This window comes from Petaurus breviceps, unplaced genomic scaffold (genome assembly GCF_028583685.1).
Source record: "Petaurus breviceps papuanus isolate PSGF00001 unplaced genomic scaffold, PetGlider_PUasm1.0 207, whole genome shotgun sequence".
Taxonomy (NCBI): Eukaryota; Metazoa; Chordata; class Mammalia; order Diprotodontia; family Petauridae; genus Petaurus; species Petaurus breviceps.
This window is the reverse complement of record NW_027185850.1, coordinates 32,707,319-32,724,997: the sequence shown is the minus strand read 5'-3', so window position 1 is coordinate 32,724,997 and position 17,679 is coordinate 32,707,319. Positions and strand designations below refer to the sequence as shown.

Genomic DNA, 17,679 nt, shown 5'->3' with positions numbered 1-17,679 from the left:
TCTCTAATAAGATAAATAAGCCACGAAGGAAAAGGAGAATAGCAGCATTTATTTTCTAGCAGCAAGTGCCTAGTGAATGAAATAACTTCTTTAAAAAAAAGACATTAAAGTAAAAAGTTTTTCACATAGAATGAACAAAACAGGTTTCGATGTTTCTGCAGCTGCTCCAGCTCTTCAGACAGGGAGGCTTCATTTCAGTCGAGCTGTTTCTTCAGATGTAGGTTTTGTTTTCAGTTCAATGAGTTCTTCTACTCGGGCCAGAACACTTTCTATTAAATCAAACGTGAAAAGAGCTGAATGGAGAACCTAAAATGTCGAGAAAAAGTAATGTTATTGACATAAAGACCTTTTTAAAAAAACCAGCAACAACAAAACCGCACATAAATTTACACTGCAGGTCAAGAACTGGCTTTCAGAAAGCTACAAAGCTCAAGAAGACTCTTCCTTCACCTGCAGTTGCATTTCAGGAGTCATGTTAGGAACATGAGGAATCTTCTCTCCACCAACTGTTACTGGGCAAAGATTTTTAGAGTTAAGAGATTCTGTAAGAGAAGAAAATGGCTGTCATTTGTCAGCTTCAATTTAACTTGTTACAGTAGCTACAGTTTCCACCAATAATTTTATGTGCCACTTTTATTTCTCACTAGAAAATGTTTTCTTTTCAATATTTAAATTATGGGCAAATTACCATGGCCTACTGATGTAATACTTGAAAGAAACCATTTGCTCAAATTAAGTTAAGAGAAATTTTAAATTAAATTCAAAATTAGAATCCATACAGCTGATATTAGATTTATTTAGGCAAGTGATAACTTATTGGCATATAATTGCTCTGTGTTTTTGGAAAATGATAGTTAAATTTTGGGACTTGTTATATGATCAGAACTATAAAATGTGTTAATATGAAAGAGAATAACTGTTTCTGCTTTAAAAGTATAGAAATAAGGGCAGCTAGGTGGCACAGTGAATAGAGCACCGGCCCTGGAGTCAGGAGGACCTGAGTTCAAATGTGGCTTCAGACACTTAACACTTACTAGCTGTGTGACTTTGGGCAAGTCACTTAACCCCAATTGCCCTGCCTTCCCCTTTCAAAAAAGGCCCCCCCCAAAAGTATAGAAATATCTAGGATTGTGGATATAAATGATTATACAGATATTAAAGAGACCATGCTGAAGGAATAATATTGTTAAGAATATTAACTTAAAATATCAGAAACCAGTTGGCAGTTTACTTTTTTTAAAGGTTTAATTTTATATCTTATAAGGAAATAGGCAATATTCAAAGTATGGTGCTGCCCAAATGTAAATGTGTTGCTACTTGTTCATCAAAAAAAGAATAATAAAAAGGATTTTTGTCCTCCAGAAATAAGCACACACCTTGAGTTGGGTGCCACGTCTTTGCTGAACACATTTGAGGGAAGGGTCAGTGAATCGGCTTGTATGGCCATTCGGTTAAAAACCAGAAACAGTTTGTCAGAGCTTAAAAAACATGAGAAAGAAGGAAAGATCTGGACCCTGCTGGCCTGCACTGAAGTCTTTGTCTTTGGTTGAATGTGAAAGTTTGTCTGAATATGAGATCCTAAACAAGCAGCAGAAACACAAGCGACTGACCTCGTCGGCTTTCCTTTTTGTTCTTGATTTCTGCTTCATAATGTGCTTTTGACATGTTAAGTCCTGTGTGCAGGGGTTTTAAGAAATTTGTCTCAATCTTCTTAAGTTCTGTCCATAATCCAGTCTATTCAGAAGAATTAAGGAAATTTTAATCATGTACATTATTGCAATAGTTAATTTCGAGAATAGAAATCAAAGTTATCCCGGCCCCAAACCATCACTTTTAATTGATGCTTTTTGTTTTTCTGTCACATTCATTTATGAATATACCATCTTCCTATCCAAGGAGGCTTCCCTTGTAACAAAAATTAAAAAAGAAAATCAGATAGTTCAACAACATACAGCCACCACGTCTGATGGTCTGTACCATAGGGAGGGTACATTTGCCTAATTCATCTGAGACTCAGCTTCTTCATTATCATTTTATTGGTCTTTCTGTTTACACTTAAAATTTTTTAACATCAATAAAAATGTATTTTTAAAAGAAGGCAAAAAGGGGGCAGACAGAAGAGGACAGGGATTCAAGAGGTCTACGGATGAATTTACTGTGAGGCTGATAAAGTGATTTTTCTCATCACTACGTCTCCTCTTAACCAATCTAGCTTCAGCCCCCTGAGCACTTTGCCCTGGCAAAAAGTCAGACCTTGAGAGAAGACCTGATAATTACAAGTCCTTTTGGGGGTTGGGGGAATGGGAACAGGATGGACCAAGACTACGTGAAAGAGCTACTCAGTAGTGGGAAGGGGATAGGGCAGGGGTGGGGGGCCCTCTAGGTCCTCAAGTGCAGCCCTTTGATTGAATCCAAATTTCACAGAACAAATCCGCACCCCCATAGGGAACTGGGACCTGCCCCCTTGGTGTCTTTGGCAAAGCCTGGCCTTCCTTCAAGTTCATGCCCTGCCCACAGATCTAATTTTTGCCCGCTCTTCCTTATCCTGGCTATTACCCAGGGTCACTATACTTAAATTTTTAAAAAAGCTTTTCTTCAATACCTCCTATGTGCCAGGCACTGTGCTAAGCCTGGGGGATAAAAAAAAAGAGGCAAAAGACAGCCCCTGCCCTCAAGGAGCTTACATTCTAATGGAGAAGACAGACTCGGAAGAATCACAAAGCAGCCACACCCCGGACAAGCAGGAAATGGTAAGAGGGAAAGCGCAGAATTAAGACGGGGCAGGGAAGGCTTCCTGTAGAAGGTGGGAGTTTAGCTGGGCCATAAGGGAAGCCAGGACAGGGCAGAAGCTGGAGTGGAGGAGGGACAGCGTACAGATGTGGGGGACAGCCCGAGGAAATGCCAGAGCCAAGGGATGGAGCGACTTGTTCGTGAAACAGCCAGGAGGCCGGGGTCACTGGATCAGCGCGGACATGCTGAAGGAGCCGGGTTATGAAGGTTAGGAAGCCACTGGAGATTACTGAGAGGGTGGGTGGGTTATGACATGATCAGACCTGTGTCTTAGTATATATAGTGGCTGAATGGAGGATGGAATGGAGAGTCAAGGCACGCACCCCCCCATCCCCCACCCCAGACCGATGGAGTGATGATGTGAAGGTGAAATCCTAGGCTGTAGCCTGAGGAACTGGGAGGGTAGTGTTACTTACTATAGTAACAGGGAAGGTAGGAGTGGGGAATTGTCCAGGGAAAAGATAACGAGTTCTATTTTTGTTTTTAAATTTTAAGTTTTTCGTTTTTTGGAGGGGTGAAGGCAGGGCAATTGGGGTTAAGTGACTTGCCCAAGGTCACACAACTAGTGCTAAGTGTCAGAAGCCAGATTTGAACTCGGGGCCTCCTGACTCCATTCACTGCACCACCTAGCTGCCCCTATGAGTTCTATTTTGAACATGTTGAGTTTAAGTTGTCTGTTAGACATCCAGTACGAGATGACTGAAAAGCAGTTGGAGATGCGAGACTGGGAGTCAGCAGGGAGACTGGTGCAGGATGGGTGGATGTGAGAATTGTCAGCATCAAGATGATAATTAAATCCACAGGAGGTGATGAGATCACCAAGTGAAGTAGGCTAGAGAGAGAAGGGAAGGCCCAGGACACAACCCCGAGACACACTGAGGGCTAGAGGGCACGACCTGGGTGAGGAGACAAGAAGGAATGGTCAGAGAGGTAGGAGGAGAACCAGGAGCGAACCATGATGTTTATTGTGGGAGCCACTGTGTAGAGATTTCTGGGTTCTGCTTCCTTACTGATTAACTGCTTTGTCTTCCCATATTTCTCTGAACTCTGCACATCCATTGTCTCTTGCAGTGCAATAATATTACATTAAATTTGTGTACCATGTCCTGTGTGAGCTGGATAGCTGCATTTTTTCTACCAACGATTACTCTCTTCCCTGTAGTTCTGGGATAATCCACTTGCTTGTGCACCAGACTCTGCGGCTTCATGTTACCTATGTCCCTCATGCTTCTAATGATTTCCTTTGCCCAAGGGATAATTTCTGAAGCTCCCTCTGCCATTCAGTCAGTCACTTATGTGCCAGGCGCTGTGCTAGGAATACAAAAACGAAGACGAGATCGTGCCTTCCCTGAAGGAGACTACAGACACAAAATGAAGACGTGATCCTTTTCCTCCCCAAGAGACTGCAGGTGGAGGAATCAGGAGAGGCTTCATGTAGATAGCACGTGAGAAGACTTTTTGAAGGAAACAGGGATTCTGAGAGGGGCTGAGGGGCAGCCGGTGCAAAGGTGTGAAGAGGCGTGAGGAAGGGGAGTAATATATAATGAGAAAAGGTTTGGTAAAGGTGGGCTTGGGCTAGGCTGTGAGAAGACTGTAAGAGCCAAACGGAAAGTCCATCTTTTATTCTAGGAGATATGGGAAGCCAAGCCGTTGAAGTTTCTTGAATGAGTGACATGTCACACCCGCACTTTAGGAAAGTCACTTGGGCAGCACTGGAGGATGGATTGGAGAAGGGAGAGACACAAGGCAGTAAGACCAGTCTAGAACAGTCCAGATTAAAGGCAAGGGCCTGAATTAATGAATGTGTTGGCTGTCTGAGTGAGGAGGAGACAAGTCTGAGTGAGAGATGTCATGGAAAAAGAAACAAGAACTGGCAAATCAATGGTTGCGTGGGATGAGTGAGAACGTGGAGTGAAGGATGGCACCATGGCAGCCAATATGGGTGACTGGAAGGATGGTGGTACCCTCAACTTAAATAGGAAAGTTTGGAAAAGGAGAAAGTTTTGGAGATCATGTGTTTGACAGACTTTGAGTTTGAGATGCCTATGGGATATCCAGTTTGAAATATTAAATAGGCAAATGGAAATCAAGACTGGAGTTCAGGACAGAGACAAGGGCTGAATAAATAGATTTGGGGGTCATTTGCTTAGGTGATAATGAAACTCACTGAACTGATGAAAGCCCCAAGTGAGTGTAGGAAGAGGACAGAAAAGGACCAAAGATAGAGCCTTAGGGACTCCCAACCAGTCGGGGGGAGCATGAGAAGAAGCCCTCAAATATGTAGAGCAAAAGAATCTGTTCAGAAAAACCCCAGAGGAGAACGATCAGGGAGGGGGGCGTGTCTAGCATTGCCACCTTCTGCAGAGAGTTAAAGAAGACTGAGGGATGAGAGCAAGCCAGCAGAGTGGGCAGTTAAATGACTGCTGAAGAGAAGGAGTCAAAGGATACGAGCAAACAGTTCTCAAAAGAAGAACTGCAAAGAACTGACCACCACATGAATGCTCCAAATCACAAATAATAAATGCAAATCAAAACAACCCTGAGGTTTTCATCCCAAACCTCAAAAATTGGCCAAGGTGACAAAAAATGGCACTAGTCAGTGTTGGGCAGGTTGGGGCAGGCTAGGCAAACGGATGCACTGTTGGCGGAGCTGTGAATGGGGACAACCATTTTGGAAATCAGTTTAGAATTATGCAAATAAGTGACTAAAACATCCATGCCCTTTGACGCAGAGATTGCATTTCTACATGAACTAACGCAGAGTGAAGCAAGCAAAGCTAAGAAAACAGTATACGGAATAATGATAACCAAGTAAATGGAAAAGAACAGTCACACAAACCAAAAGTGAGTGCCCTATGATGACGCCCTCCAGAAGAACCAAGCTTTTGAGGGCAGAGAGTCTTTCAGTTTTATCATGCGTGATTTGAATGAGGGCCTTTTGAAGGAGCTGGAAATGTTTGGCTTGAGGAAGAAAAGACTTGAGCGGTGAGAGAAATGGCACCTGTTTTGAGGAATCTGAAGAACTGTCCTATAGAAGAGGGATCTGACTTGGTTTACTTGGGTCCAGAGAAAAGAATGAGGAGTAATGAGTGGGAGAGGCACAGATGTCAGGTGCTTAAAAGGAAACCTCCCAACAATTAGAGCCATCCAGAGATCCTGGGACAGCCAGCCAAGTAGCCATGAAAAATCTTGTGAGAGGATGACCAAGCCTCTGCACCAGCTTTGGGCTCTCATCAAGTGTGACCAGATGGCCCTTCTAACGCTGGCTGTTCTATGATTCTGCATGTGTGATTTATATTCACTTTATATAGTTTGCATTTAATTAATAGGACCCCAACTTCAGAACAAATCCTTTGTATTTACTTGTCTTCCCACATGTTCTTTCCCCTAACCCCCATTAAAAGGAAGTTCTTCAGGGGAGGCCAGGTGGCTCAGCGAGTAAGAGCACCGGCTCCAGTGTTGGGATGACCTGGGATCGAATCCCGGACTCAGACACTCAGCACCCACCCAGAAATAACTGGCCGAGTAACCTTGAGCAAGTTACTTAACCCCGATTGCTTTAAAAAAATTAAAAAAAAAAAAAGGAAGTTCTTGGAAGGCACTTTTTTCCCCCCCCCCCCCATTAATAAATGCTTGTTGAACGAATCCATCTAAATAACCTAGACATAAGGATAGTTTTCCCTGAGCCACTTGAGAAATTACACTGGTCTGTGATCCAGTTTGTTTCCAATGAATTTATAATTATTTGCTCTTAAGTCCTAATACCCATCCAAGGGTAGAAGAGAGAGCTGAAGATTATGACTTATTAAAAAATGAAATGTAAATATGTGTATATTGATCGTGTTAGATGAACTAATGTTTCATAAACTCCCCTACTGGCTGACAAGATAGGAAAAATGCAGAATTCTTGTATAAATTCTTAATTTCACTCCTTCGAAAGGAAATAAAAGCAAAGTGCTACTATAAAGTTTTTCTATTTAAACTAGCATGTATGAAAGCTTTCATTTACCATAAATTCAAAAATGTATTTCAGCACAAAAATAAAAGTTATGGTGATTGAGTGGGGACTATACTCTAAATTTTCTAGAATTCTATGAATTCATAATATGGCGATTAAATAGCTTCTGTCTTCGGTCCCCCCCTGAAGAACATCCCCACCAGTGATACACTGAAAGAGATTTTAGTTATAGCTCATGAGCAGTATTATCTCAAGAGTCTTTATTTTAAAATTAAAAATTTAGGTAAGCACATGTCTAAACTTAGAATAAGAAAAATGTGTTAAAGAGAAGTCAAGCTTCTGTTCAGCAGAATTCTACAAATCCTCATATGATGCACAACAGTCATATTTTTGGAAGTATGTAGGAGGAAAGTAGCTATGGAAATAAATATGGTTTCCTTCTGTCTTTGCATTAGACACCAAGACAAAAAGAAAAAAAAAACCTTGAAACTTTTAATTCACATGACTAGAAAAGGTAATAACTGACATTTTAAAAGTTTTGCTAATGCAAATTTAGAGGAACTATGGATTCTAATAACTTCACACAAATGCATTTTGGTTTTAAACCCATTTCCAAGCCCCTAAGTTTTCTATTTCCCAACTTTTCTGGAGCTGGCGCACACAAGCGAGTTTCTAACTTGCTTCTGAGTGTCTTAAGAGGGGAACCACAGAGCTCCCATGCAGCTGGAGGTCCATCCTGAGCAAGAGAAAACATGCTGAAGAAGAGAGCAGGTCATGGTAAGAGAGACAAGGGGGGATGGAGCACACGGTCCCCTGTTTCTGTCCTTCTCCAAGGTAGGTGCTGTTTGATGCTCTTTTATGTAGGTATTGTTAAGGGAATGGGAATTTAAGGTCTTCCCTGACCCTAGGCCCTGCGATAGGCTTAAGTCCACCTGGAGCCTGTGGCAGGAGGCTTGGTTTTCGGGAATGCTTTTTTTATTGGGCAGTGGGTCAAGAGGGTTGTTATATTCTCTGAGCCAGGAGAAGGCTATATAAACCCTAGTGTGAGGCTTTGCTTGGGGGCTCACTTTGAGAAGAGTTGTTTGATTTGACCAGACGAGACTCTGGGCCGTTGAGAGCCCCCATCTCTGTTAACTGTGATTGGGTATGAATGTAATGGTCAGACAGTTGGAGGCCTGTCTGTTTGATCTGTTTCTTTGTCTTCTTGTAACTTGTTTGTATTCTCTGAAGTTTGGGGTGCTGACCTTTTTCCCCTGAACTAGGTAAATAATATATGTTTAATTAAAGCAAGATTATTAACCCATTTTGAGTTGCTTTCCTTTAGAAAAGCAGATCTAGGAACCTGTGTTGGCAGCCACCCTGGGGATGCTGGGGTGCTTGATGTTACAGGTGTATATACACACATTTGTGTATACATGGCATCATAGTAATAGCATCTACCTTGTAGGGTTGTTGAAAGATTGAGACAATGTATGCAAAACACTTTCCAAACCTTAAAATGCCACAGAACGTAAGCTGTCACTGTCATCATCATCACTAATGTTCTTGCTATTATTTATAGTTCATATTATGAACTAAAACATTTCCTGAGATGGTTCCTGACTCTGGAAGGAGGTAGGGACCCAAGCGAGCTGGGCCTGCTCTGTCTGTCTAAGACAGACACATTCATCAGCATGGTGCTGTGGAAGAGTGCTGGACCAGAAGAGTGCTTAGATTTGAATCCTGGTGCTGTCACTCACCCCAGGTATGACGTGTGTGACAGGTAGGAAGAGGAGGTGGAGAAGAGGCACCCAGAGACACTAGAAAGAGTTCTGTCTCTGGAAGTAGGGGACCTGGGTTCAAATCCCACCTGCCATGCTTACTTCTTCTATGACCCTGGGCAAATCACAACTTCCTAAACTGCAAAATGTGGGGAAGGGGTTGGATTAGAAGGCTTCTGAGGTCTTTTCCAGCCCCGTATCTATTATCCTCTGACTTGGGCTCAAAAAGAACAAAATTGCATAGGAATTTGAGAGGTTTGGACCAGTAAAGATGACTAGAGATTTAACTGAGAAATTATAAATTTGGGAGAAAGTAAAGAATATTTGGAGAACGCTCTCCAGGTCCAAATACTGTTTCAAATTCAACTCTTTAGCTTCTTTGAGGAAAAGTTGCAGGAGAAGGAACAGGATTAAGGAATATTAAAGATGAAGGAGAATGGACCTAAAAAGGAAGATTCGAAAAGGAGGAGAAGGTAGTTGGCAAGACAAAGTCAGTAAGAAAAGGCCAATGGAACAGCTGGAAGGTAAAAGTAGAAAGAGAGTGGATTGGAGAGTAGGGCTAACTAGCGGATCTACGAGGAGGCTGGTGCAAGGAGGAGATAGGACAGGGTTAACTGTAGAGTTGTAAGACAAAAGAAAACAAGGATTCTTCATCGGGGGGGGGTCACAAACTTGTTTTTAATATTTTTATAACTCTTATCTCAATACTATGTATTTTATTTGTGCATTTAAAAACATCATTCTGAGAAGGGTCCATAGGCTTCATTAGACTGATAAAAGGATCTAGTTAAGAACCTCTTAAAGAAAGTTGGGTTGGGTTGTCAAGTTATTAGACAGTGCTAACTGGCTGTTCAAAAAAAGTTTAACATACACAAGGTTGAAGTGTAAATACTCAAAAGTCATTCCAAAAAAAGAAAGGTGAAAATCTCAACCAGTACAGAAAGCCCTTGCACCGTGTCCAATGTTTATCTTTCTGCCACAGCCAAAGGATGATGTGGGTAGGCTGATCTCCCTCACGGAGAATATGAAGGGACCTGGAGAAAGCCTGCCCCTCCACACTGTGAGTTGTGAGGGGACAGTCAAGGTTCCAGGAGCAAACAGAAGACCTGGCACTTGTCTAGCCAGAGGGTGGTGTGTGGAAGAGGAGAGACAAAGGAGAAAGAGGAGGAAAAGGCCACCCATAAGCTAACAGCTTAAGACAAACTCCTCTGATTTCAGTCACTTCCTGAAGAAGAGAGAGATGAATGCCCGGTGAAGAGGGCAGAGGCTGTTCATCCCAAGAAGGCTCAGGTACAGCTGAGGGACCGTCAGGGGAGAGGTCACCCAGTGATCAGTGGGAGCTGGAGCATGTCAGCTCAGGGTCACTGAGGAAGTTCTCAGTCAACTAGAAGAGGTGGGGGAGGGGGGGGTTCTTCCTAGGGCAGATTTGCAAGATATAGCTAAGAATCTTCTAAGACTTCTCATTTCTGGTATTTTATAAGGGCACAAGTAATAGCACCGGAGGGAACCTGTAAATTATTGCCAAAGATTACTAAGTCTTGGGCAAAGAAACTAAAAACCATTCAGGTACAATTTGGTTTTCTCACTGTTACTCACTGGGGAGAAAAAGAGAAACGCTGACAAGGGAAGTGAATGGATGGCTCTGAAGGTACTGTCTGATAACAGGATTTGGATTTCTGGACCACAGAGTAAAACAGGACACCAGATGGCTAGTCAGTGATGGAGTGCATCTAACAAAGGCTAGTAAGATGGCTGGGTGCCTGGTAAATCTAATAAAAGGGATTTAAACTGAAAAGGATGGGAGCCGGGGAAGACGGCCATGGATAAGCCAGATGGCCTGGATACCACAGGGTACGGGACAATGACGGAACAGCGACAGAAGATGCTCAGGAGCTCACAGGAGAGAAGATCCAGATCAGACGCCTGGCCTCAGAGGCATACGCAGAGATGCCCCAAATCAGGTAAAAAGCAAGCGGAGCCAGAGATCTTAGCAGGAGGCACATCTGACCTCAAGCATCTGCCATATCCTGTAAGAGAATGCGGGCTAACAGCAGGACAGGCTTTAGTTTGGCTTTTCTGCATATTCTAATGTTCACTAAAGGGCACACAGTATATGTGAAAACTCTTATGATTATTTCATGACTAATCATGGAAAATCTGAAATGTGGGAGAAGATATGGGTGAAAGCTTAAAGCAAAGTGGCATAAAGAGCAGAGCAAAAACCAGACACACACGTGGGAGGGAAGAGTAGGGGAGCCAAGACAATCACCAGTCCTGAAGAAACGAGATTATAAACTTCCTCCTTCTTAGAACACAAAATTACACAAGAATAATGCAATCTGATAATCTAAGAAAGAATGAAAAGAATCCTCCAAGCCTAAAACTTAAAGTTAGAAGGCTGACCTCTACATAGGCATTTAAAGACCTAAGCACCCTTGCATAAACCTCAGAGGCAGAAGAGCCAGCTATCTGAAGTGAATTTGAGACTCTCTTTGGGAATGCAGATCCTAGTTTTTCTGGTTATAGAATAAAGATGAATGTGACATTATTAATAGCTAACATTTAGAGAGCCCTATAAGGTTCCAAAGCACACAAGCTGTCCCCTTGGTTCTTGGGGCTGTTCTCTCCATTTTACAGATGAGGACATCGAGGCCCAGAGAAGTTGAGGATTACCCAAGGGCCATTTTTGGCTATAGAGTGTCTAAGGCAGGATTCAAACCTACATCTTCTTGATGCAAAGCGTTGAGCTCTATCCATTATGCCCTGGGTTGTTTAGCAAGAAAACACTTTGTAAACTCCCATTGTAACTATGAGATGTAATGTGGGACTAATTTCTGAAATCAGACCTCTAGCTAATTTAGAATCCAGGCTTTGATTTCTAATTTCTGAAGTTCTGGGTCAGCAGATCAGACATAGGGAGGTGGGTGTCCACCCCCTTGGACCTCCCTCAAATCTCCCAAGGCCAGTGGAGAAGGAAAAGTGACAGGTCCTCCTTCTCCTACTAAAACTCATCAATCCCTAACCCCCGCTTAAAGAAACTCTCTTTATGTCAGGATCTACCAAGTATTTCTTTCATTGTTTCTAAAAAAGCTTCTGAATGCCACCCTGTGAGCCAGAGTTGCAGCCAGCAGAGGCGACACCTGCATGGAGCTGTGTAATGAGACTGCAGTGGGTGGCAAGGGTGGAGAAGACAAAAAGCAAACACAATCTTACTTTCTGACACACCTCCCTCAAGTCATTTTCTATTTATTGAGTCCTTTAACAAAGCACACCTTAAAAAAAACCCACAAAAAGTCCCCTCTGACTTCCCACGTTACTCAAAAGGTGCTATTGACACAATCAGCTTTTGTACTGGGGATGAAAACTTGAGGTTGGTATTCGTGACACAGTCACTTAAAGCCTCACCAGGTTTTCATTTAAGGCAGGAAAAATGGAGTTATTGGGGAAAAAAAGAGACCTGCTTATTTCCTAGCACTCGCAACTCCAAAAGCTGAACTCATGGGTCAGCAACCACGCATCAGCCTTATTTCCACAGCAAGACTGAGTAGGCCTCATGGTGTCTGTGGAAAATCCACTGGGCAGAAGAAACAAACAGGCAAGAGGGAGTGGCAGCATTACCAGCCACGGCCATCTTGTGGCACTCCACCAACTACAAGTCCACACTCGGTGGGCCCCCAGGGGATCATAAACTCCTGTAAGGCAGTGACCATAGAGTGTTTTGTCTCTGAATCCCCAGCATTTAGCTCAATTCCTTATACAAAAGTGGTGCTTAAGTAAATAAATATTTTTCAAATTGCATTAACTGGAGTAACTGACTAAAAACCTTAGAAATATCCCCTCTTGGCAGAGTGAATAGTTCACTTACGTGATTGTCACTTTCATTATCCTTGATAACCAAATATCTCAGTAAATTTAATGAAGCCATAATCCTGGAAAATTAAAATATGCAATCAACAGCAATTTAGTAATGATACAAGTCAACAGACATTGAGGCTAGGAATAGCCTCCTTCTGATTTTCTTTATATAATTTCATCAAAGTTGCATTATTTTGTTGTTAGGCTTTTCAGACATTCGAATGCCATCTCGTTTCCCCAATTTTAAAAATCATTTCACAGGCACTTTCCTTGTTCCAAAGGGACATGTAATCTTTTGAACAGAAGATGCCCTAAATCAATAGCCAATGGCTAAAGGAAGCTGAAGACCCTGTACTTTGGGACACCCTGTGTGGTTTTTTACATGTGTGTTTCTTATTGTTTTTCATACACAAAAAATATGCATTCACGCATATATTTTCTTTACATCTGATGAATTCCAAGGTAAAATACCAGTAGCTGAGTCAATAGACAAATTCACTTCTAATTTCTGTGAGCACAAGAAAACTGACTGGAGGAACCGTTCCTACTCTTTACTTGATTTATTGTTCCTGTGTCAAAGTGAGTTTTAAGCCATTCTTCGAAGTGTGTCTGAAGCAGCAGATGTGCTCTGGCAGAATGGGCAGAGAACAGCCTTGGACTCAAGAAGGCTCAGGTTCAGGTCCTGCCTGAGGGCCCTCCAGTCTACTCACTCAGCCTCTAAGCTTCAGGGAAGGTGCTGATGCACACCACTGTTCTCTAATAGAATCACAGGCCCAGGCCCTCCACAGCCCTCCTTCTTCCCCTCTCTCTGCTGAGAGTCCCTCCTCCTATCCTGCCCCCCACCTCCATTGAAGGCCATGCACCAGAGCTCCCTCTTCTTTCTTCTTCCTCATCTCATCCTCCACCTATCTCATGGGAAGAAGGGGTCCAACCCCTCAACATGCTCCTGGTGTCCTGTCCCCTCCCGTCTTCTTTGGCATCCCCTCTCTGGCCTGGCTCCTTTCCTGTCGCCTACACACACGTCCATGTCTCCACCATCCTTGTAAAACCCTCACTTGATCCTAGCATCTGTGCTAGCTGCCTTCCTCCTTCTATCTCTCCTTCTCTTCTTGTTTAAACTTCTGGAGAAAGCTTTCTATAGTGGGACCCTCCATTTCCTCTCCTGTCTCCCACAACCTCTGCAGTCTGGCTTCCAACCTCATCATTCAAGCAAAACTGCTCTCTTGAAGGTTACCAATGATTTCTTGACCAATATAATAGCCTATCCTCAAATGAATGACTAAGCCATATAAGGTACATCTGTCACAGAAGTAGCATAAAAGCACAGTTCCTTCTTATAGGAACAATATTATTTCAGATTATTCTGAAAATATAAATTGGTACAAGCAACATCTTTTAGTCAGAAAGCTAAGAAAAATCTCTGTAGAATTCAACCAACCACACCCCAAGCCCCAAGCCATAGGAAGCCAAGCTTCACTGGATGCTATCACGTTTGAATTCCCGATCTGGATCACTCACCTGTCGGAATTCTGGAGCAGGTCTGTTTCTGCTCCTTCAGGAAGTACCAGCACAAAGTCTAGAAGTGAGATCAGCTGGGTTCCTGTAAACCACTTCCTATCCTCTGTTCTCTAAAAAGCAACAGAAAAATGGGGACTGAGGAGTGGGAAAATTTAAGTAAAACCTTAAAACTCTGTATTTTTCTAATACATCACTCAACACTCTAAAACCAAGTACTTTACAAGGATAGCTCTGCTCTGAGTAAACATGAAAAGTCAGATTTACAAAAGTATTTCTTTAAGTTCCCTAGTATGATAAAATTTATGAAATTCAATTTATTCACTATTTCCCAGTAACTCATACTGCAATGAGGAAAAACAGCAATAAACAATTTGCAAAGAAGACCAGAATGACCCATATGCAATGATTTTGTTTTTGTCTCCCTAACCCTTGAATCCTGTCTGACTATGCCTATCCCTGGCATTACACAATGCTAGTGAGCAGGTCATTTCTTTCTTTAAAGAAATAATGTATTTTCATCCATGACACTTCTGGACTACAATTGCTGCCTCCCCTAGGAACAAACCCTGTTGATTCAGAGTACAAGGAACAAATGAGCTGATGTAAGTAAAGCACTTTGCAAATCTTAAAGAACCATGCAAATACTGTCATAATAATCATCATTATCAAACAGAAGTGTAGCAGATAGATTCCAGGAGGCTACACAAGATATATTTTATTAAATACAAAAATACATGACACAGACAAGGTTCAGTGCTGGCAATTTTGAAGCCCCCATGCCATGTGAACAGCAGATAAAGGTTAAATCTCTAAGTTATAGCAAGCCGGGGTGGCTCCTCCCACTGGGATGGGTGGCAATCTACACTAGGGGAGGGAGCACTTCCCTCTCTGAGGTCACAGAAGAAAGCACAACAATATACTTCCCAAATTCATGAAGGGTCCTTTTTTAAAAATCATAGGCAAAGCTAGTAATCAAAATAGAAAGCAACCTTTTAAATTAGAAAAACCAAGCAGAGCCCAAACTCCTATTACTGTGATTTTTACAAATTGCCATACTACCTACAAAACTAATACTGACACCAATGATGAAAATTTTCACTTGGCTATGTTCTTACCTTTAATGAGGCATCAATCTGATTTTTAATATTTTGAATGACATAGCCTTCCACACCTGCATGATTACTTGTCTTCAATAAACACCTTGAAAACAAAATCGAGATACATGATATATGGTACTGGATTTTCTCCTAATTAGCTGATGATCAATATTTAGCACATGCCCAGAGATTATTTTTAGGAATAAGAAATCCCAAGTGATCCTGAAGATGCAGCTGATGACTGCAAGAGTCATCAATCAATTAAATGGTTAATTAATCAGTTAGTTAAACAGTTAATGTTGCACCCAATGAGGGCAGCTGACATTTGGCCACCAATTGCAATTCTGTATCAAACTGGAATTTGTCATACTATGCCAAGGAGGCCTCCTGCTGCAGGGCCACACACACCTACAGGCCTCAGGCCCCGAATGAAGGAGGGCCCAGCTTCACACTTCCATCCTATGCCACCTCCTTGAGACTCCCCACAGCAGAAAGTTCTGCCCAAGATGATAAAAAATCATTTTAAAAACTTTCCTGCTTCCCAAGGCTAAGTCTTTCACACTTTTAGGTAACACGTTTTGGTAAAGTTTCCCTATGTTATTAGAATAAAAGCTTGCCCTGATGTAGCAATTTGTGGAAACCAAGTACTTTTTACAGACATTAGCTCACTGGGGACGCAGGGTAGGGTAGTGGTGAGTGCCTGGAGGTGGTACTCTATAAAGGCTCATTCCCTTCTCTACCCTCTATGTACTTCAACCAAAACATCACAACAAACTAAATGGAGAAGTAGATTGGAGAATTCAGCTGTCTTCTATTAAGCCAGATGGTAAAAAAATTAGCAAAGATGTGTAAAACACAAATTTACTTACCATCTTGGGGAAGGGAAGGAGGGAGGGAGAAAAAAATTTGGAACTCAAAATCTTATAAAAGTGAATGGTGAAAACTATCTTTACATGTAATTGGAAAAAATAAAATACTATTAACTGTGGGGTGGCTAGGTGGCGCGGTGATTAGAGAGCTGGCCCTGGAGTCAGGAGGACCTGAGTTCAGATCTGGCCTCAGACACTGAACACACACATACACACACACACACACAAAACTAGCTGTGTGACCTTGGGCAACTGCCTTCCAAAAAGCAAAAAATAACAAAAATAAAATACTATTAAGTAGAAAAATATGTAAAACAATGGCACTCTTTTCACCACCATTTTTTGTTTTGGAAAATAGTTGTTTTTCATTAAAAACGTGGTTTATATGAACATATAATGGGTTTATTATTGTCATCTTAAATGGATTAATCAGTATTTTAAAAATTGATTAGTTTTAAAGTATCAGGATATAACCCATAAACAAAAGCTCTTTGGGCTCCTCAATACTTTTTATGAATGTAAAAAGGTCCCAAGAAAAAAATGCTTGGGTTTCACACTGATGAGCCAGATGCTAAGGGACATCATGAGACCTGCCCATAGCAAGGACACAAATCCTCCATCTGCTGATACCCAACTATTCCTCTACCACATAATTTCAACAGCTGTTCTTCATTCCTACAGGCCTCTTTAGAAGGCCGAGTGGCTCTGGGATTTCCTCTCCAAAAAACTAAAAGGATCAGTAACTTCTGGGGGTCCTTTATTCATTCACAAATGTGAATTATCGTTAACATGTTATGTCCTTCCAAGAGCCTAAGGAATCATAGAATAACTAAATTCTGTTCATTTTCATTTAAATGTTTCTTATTGCATCCTAATTCTTTGAAAATTAATAATCTGTATTTTATGTGTATGCACATACACAGAGCCTTATTTATGAGGTAAATCTCTCTTAACTGGAATGCAGGAGGCCATCCTATCTCTATCTCTGAAAGACTGCACTAATCCAAGACTTCTGTGAACGGGTGACCTTCCTGGAGAATACAATTTCAATGCCATTATCTGCCACCTCATGTACCATCAATTCAAAGTTCTGCCAGCCACGGAAGGGTAGCCATTCATTATGTTTGAATCATACCTAAATAATATATGTTTGCCTTGTGAATCCAGCTTGTTTATATACAGCTGCAGTACTTTTAAACCTTTTTTCCTCTAAAAAAAAAAAAAGCAAATAACATTGTTAGATTAAAAAGAAAAGAAAGCAACATTAATTAAATTTAGCCTCTGTAACTGAATGTTCTTAGTCATGAAACGTTTACATACCAAAGTCTCAATGGGGCAGAAGGTCATAACTTTCACCAGCTTCTACAAACAAACATTTAAAAACATCAAATGAATGTGAGCATTGCATTTATATTGCAATACAATTATATAATTAATGACCAGCGCCCAGCACTAAACGTTAAGAAAGAAATGCAGACAAGGAGAGTCAAAAAAAAATTTTTTTTAAAGCAATCGGGGTTAAGTAACTTGCTCAAGGTTACACGGCCAGTTATTTCTGGGTGTGGTGCTGAGTATCTGAGCCCGGATTTGATCCAGGTCATCCCGACACTGGAGCTGGTGCTCCTATTCGCTGAGCCACCTGGCCGCCCCAGGAGAGTAAAAAGTTAAGGCAGTTGTTTTGTCTCTCATGGGCCCACTCCACTGGACAGAGTGGAGAAAGCGGATAACAATGGTACCTGATGTTTCCTATGATACAAAGCAAGGAAGAAAAATGCGTAAAAGCAGGAATTACGGAGAAAATGCGAGCACTGATATGTTATGTCCAGGGTGGC

The 17,679-nt window shown here is 41.8% G+C and overlaps 1 protein-coding gene across 1 annotated transcript in view; it reads right to left on the bottom strand.

Annotated features, from left to right (window-relative positions):
* Positions 1–31: 31 nt before the first annotated feature.
* LOC138165084 (glomulin-like) overlaps positions 32–17,679 on the bottom strand; it is a 45,014-nt gene continuing 27,366 nt past the window's right edge. Inside the window, exons 12-19 of the mRNA XM_069093229.1 lie at positions 17,168–17,209; positions 16,983–17,056; positions 14,997–15,081; positions 13,882–13,991; positions 12,374–12,437; positions 1,611–1,734; positions 451–542; positions 32–306 (exon numbers count right to left, since the gene is read on the bottom strand). Coding sequence (XP_068949330.1) covers positions 190–306; positions 451–542; positions 1,611–1,734; positions 12,374–12,437; positions 13,882–13,991; positions 14,997–15,081; positions 16,983–17,056; positions 17,168–17,209 — 708 coding nt within the window. The 3' untranslated portion in view covers positions 32–189. The remainder of the gene's footprint in view (positions 307–450; positions 543–1,610; positions 1,735–12,373; positions 12,438–13,881; positions 13,992–14,996; positions 15,082–16,982; positions 17,057–17,167; positions 17,210–17,679) is intronic.